Raw genomic sequence first — 4,732 nt, 5'->3', positions numbered from 1 at the left:
AATAATGAAAATTCATCAATTATTTTACATTATTTTATTGCTATATTTTCAGCTTATTTTTTTATTTTCTTTTTAGGAAACTACAACCAATATACAATTTCAAAAAAAAAAAACAATTGGTTAAATAAATCTTGTAACATCTACTATCTTTTAATGAGTTTTTATTGTAATGTTTATTAATTTTGAATAAATTTTCAAATTTCAAAAATACTGAAAGTTATATGAAGCGTAAATTATTTCATTTGATGATTAATTTTTTAAAATTTAAAAAATCATTTAAATAAAATGAAAAAATTGATAATCATATAAATTTTAAAAATAAAAGTTGGAAAATATTATCTAAAGATTATATTTATCTATAATTGTTATTGAAGACAAGAACATTAATGTAATTGTCATTTTAATGATTAAATTTCAATTCAATTTCTAATTAGAACCATCTGTATAATTTTAACCACTAAAAATATTTTTTTTATCAATTACCATAATATAAAATTACTTTTTTTATTTTTATTTTTTTTTTTTATTTTATTTTATTAAAATAGATATTAAATAATAAATTTGAAAAATAAATAAAAAAATTAATTTTATGGCCTCCTTTGTTAATGAGTACATAAATAAATTCAAATTAATTATATGATTGAGACAAACAAATAATTTTTTCAAATTATCTATTCACACCAATTTTTTATTTTTTAAAAAAAAAAATTAAATAAAATAAAAAATTTCATATATATCAATACAAAGTTGTTGGTACTATCTAATATAAAAGCCTAACAACCAAATTCCAATTCTTAATTATTTTAGTCCATACGAGTTTATATCATTTTATACCATTGAATTTACAAGTTTTATTTATTTATTTATTTTTTTGTTCTATTCTTCTTTTAATATTTTTTCGGTCCAAAATTCAGATAAATTGGTGGTATTATATGACTAATATAAAATTAATATAATTTATTTGAAAATTTGCATTTATTATTATTAATTTTTTTTTTTTTTTTTTTTTTTTTTCGACTATAAAAGAAAAAAATAATAACCAAAAGAAATACATTGAGCAACAAATTATTAAATAAATAGTATTTCAATTAAATATATCCTTTAAAGAATGAATAAAGTAAATATTAGAAGATTAAAAAAATATAAAATAAAAAAATAAAAATCAATTCTAATTATATTGTTTTTTGTAAACAAGTTTTTAAGTTTTTTGGTAGTTTTAAGTTTAGTTTTATGTGTCTTTTCCTTCGTTTCCAATGCTGAAACTGAAGGAAGATGTTCTTCCTGGTATTATGCAGAGGAAGGTTACACTTGCTGGGACATGAGTAGAGGTAAATCATTAAAATTTATTATTTTTAACAACTTTGATTGAAAACTCCTTTTTTTATAAACTTTAAAGTTTATCTATTAAAATCTGGATTTTTATTAATTATTTTTTTTTTCAATCTTTAATAACCTGTTTAAAAAAAGGATGTGGAGTCTCACTCCAAAGCTTCATGGATACCAATGGTTTGAATTTAGATTCATGTAACTATATCCAAATAGGTAAAAAATATTGCTGTAATTAAATAAATAGCGTTATAGGAGTTAAAGTTATAGCATTTTTTCATTATTTCAATAAAATCTTTTTTTAAAAATTAAATATCTTCTTCTGTCCCAAAAAAACAAAAAAGTAAATCTCATACAATTTTTTTAAAAATTTTTTACTCTTTTTCAAAGATAATTATCTTTTTTTTTTTTTTTATTATTTTATTTTATATTAACACAATATTTATTTAAATTTATTTAAATAAAAAAAAAAGTTTTTTTTTTTTTTTTTTTTTTTTTTTTTAATTTAACCTCTACTTATATTTAAATCATTATGAGAAGAAACACGACCTAAATCTACATGGGAAGCATTACGAGAAATTGAAGTACGTAGTGATGATTGTCTTAAATTATAAGCTTCATCATCTTTATAATCGATTTTTGAATCGAAATTAATATCACCAGTATCAGGATTCATATGATCATTAATAGAAAGATCATGATGATCTTGATGATTATGATTATGATTATGATGACGATTATGAGTTAGAGGTTGTTTTTGATGACTACTATCAGTATTATTTGAAGAAGTAATAGTTTCATCAGTTTCAACATTATTACTACTATCATTATGATGAAGACGATTATTATTATTATTATTATTATTATTATTATTGTTGTTGTTATTATTGCTTTTTGATTGTTTTTGTTTTCTTTTTCTTCTTTTTTTCTTTTCATCCATATAATTATTATATTCTTGAGAGAATGGAATTGGAATATCTTGGAAAGAACTATAGGTATCTGGAGATTGAACATGTTCAGATTCAACACGGAAGAAAATGAATTGTGTTGCCCAAACCACTTCAGTTAGAGAGAAAAAGAATAAAAAGAGTGGATTGTCAAGTCTATGTTTTGAGCCTTTTCTAATTGAGAAAATGATTAACCAAGTGAATCTTAAAAAGAAATCCAAAGTGATTGCAACATAATAGATCCATTTTTTTTTGAAAACCAATTTCTCTCTTAATGGCCAAGCAGGATTGGTTTTATAATTATTAAAGAAACCCCAATCTACAGACATATCGGCATAGAATTTATAAAAGCTACCAACCACATTAATACCAAACCAAGCTATCTTGATAATACTCCAATCATGTTGAGAATATTCCAATGCAATATAATTTAAAACCAATGCAATAATTGAAAAGATTGAACGAATTGCACTTGTAATATGTGGAAAGAATTGACGAGTTTCATAATAACGTCTAAAACATTGAGCAACACGCCACCAATATGGTAAGGCATTTAAAACTGGTAAAGCAAAGAAACGGGATTGTGAACAAAATTTCACCTCTTCAGGATCCAATGCACTATAGTTGAAAACACAAACCATTGATTGAATATTGAAAAGGAATTCACCAAGACTTAGCAACTGAACACTCATAAAGAAATCTGGAAATCTTACAGGCACCCATGGAGCTGAAACTACCTTGACGATCTTCTTCAAAACCCAAAAACGAGTACGATGTGCCATTATTGGAAATGGTTGAATACCGATGATCAAAGTGATCAATACGAAAACTATTGGAATTAGAATCAAGTATCTTGTTGTATTTTGATGAGATGATGAATCTATATAGAGATTTAACGCCAACAGCCAAAGTGTATTGAAAATTAAACCATACTTTAAATAACGTCCAGGCGATCTCTTATGGTCAGGTTTAAACTCGAATATGAATACATAATTTATACCACTCTTTTCCCAAATAAACGACATCAATGAAAACATTGTACCCAATAGAATGGGTAGCAGTGAAATACGGAATAATAACCATGCCAATGGTGAATCGATTGGTGGTTGTTCGTGTGGATAATAGTAATAGTAATTGAATACAACTTGAATTCCCAACACAATGCAAACACCAATTAGTAAACCAATTGTGAATAGATTATACTTTTGAAAACGTTCATCCTCTGCATAGGTTTTAATTTGATTGGATGCCAACTTTACATCATTACCAGTGAAATAACGTGCATACAAATGTTTAATTCTATGTGATAAAAATCTAACTGGACTATCATTTTCAAAGATTCTAGTATTCTCTAAATATTTTCTACATTCTGATGAAATTATACGATTCTTTTTTTCATACTTTTCCAATACCTTTTTAAAACCTTTAATATTCAATTCTTTAAATGCTTCCAATGATTCTAAATAATGATAATTGTCTTGAAATCCTTGTTTTACAAATTCAATATTTCTAATTGTTCTCAATTGTTCATTTGTTGATAAAAATGGAATCATATTACAAAGTTCAACACATTTCTCTTTGGTCTTTCTATATCTTTCAACAAAAAATGAATCAACCTTATTAACTTGATCAACAAATGCTGTTTGAAAATTCTCTTTAGTTGTAAATGTACAACTTTCCATTAATTTCATATTATCTTTATTATTTAATACTTTTTCAATTTGTGATGTCATCATATCAAAATTATCTTCATCATTTAAATTATTATTATTATTATTATTTTTATTATTTTTATTATTATTTTTATCATTGCTTTTATCATTATTTTTATCATTACTTTTATCGCCTTTAACCATACCACCAAATTTTAAAAATGAATTACTAATTTGACTATTTAATTGTTTTATATTTTGCGGTATTGTTTTAACAAATTGATTCATTCCTTTACGTAAATTTCCTCTACTACCATTGGCTGTCATATTGATAGTTGTATTTTTATCATGATCATCCAATTCCAATTGCTCCATTTCAATATCTTCTTCTTCTTCTCCTTCTTCCTCTTCATCTTCATCCTTTTCTGATGTTAACAATGGTGAATGTAATTCTTGTTTTAACATCTTTGGTGATGGTGATGACATTGGTGGTGATCCAATTGATGGTGAACTAAATGGTGATCCAAGTGTAGTATCTTCATTACCACCATCATCATCTGCTATAATATTTCTTGTATTTTTAATTGTTTTATTATTATTACTATTATTACTATTATTACTATTATTATTATTATTGTTATTGATGTTATTAATATTGTTGTTATTATTTCTTTGATCAAAATATGATTTTACATGTTTTTCAATATTATTTGAATCATCGGCTTTAAGTAAATTAATACTATTACTACTATTTTTAAGATTGCTATTTTGTCTATTTAATTGTCTATGAAGATGAGAAAATCCAAC

At 23.8% G+C, this 4,732-nt stretch overlaps 1 protein-coding gene across 1 annotated transcript in view; it reads right to left on the bottom strand.

The window, feature by feature from the left end:
* Window positions 1-1,831: 1,831 nt before the first annotated feature.
* Window positions 1,832-4,732, bottom strand: part of DDB_G0289423 (SPX domain-containing protein) — a gene marked incomplete at both ends in the record, with an annotated part of 3,246 nt that continues 345 nt past the window's right edge. The window contains one exon of the mRNA XM_631159.1: window positions 1,832-4,732. This exon is cut by the window's right edge and continues 345 nt beyond it. Within this exon, the coding sequence (XP_636251.1) occupies window positions 1,832-4,732 (2,901 nt within the window).

Source organism: Dictyostelium discoideum, assembly GCF_000004695.1.
Source record: "Dictyostelium discoideum AX4 chromosome 5 chromosome, whole genome shotgun sequence".
NCBI classification, from domain to species: domain Eukaryota; phylum Evosea; class Eumycetozoa; order Dictyosteliales; family Dictyosteliaceae; genus Dictyostelium; species Dictyostelium discoideum.
The sequence above is the reverse complement of the archived record's forward strand: the minus strand, read 5'-3'. Positions and strand labels throughout refer to the sequence as shown.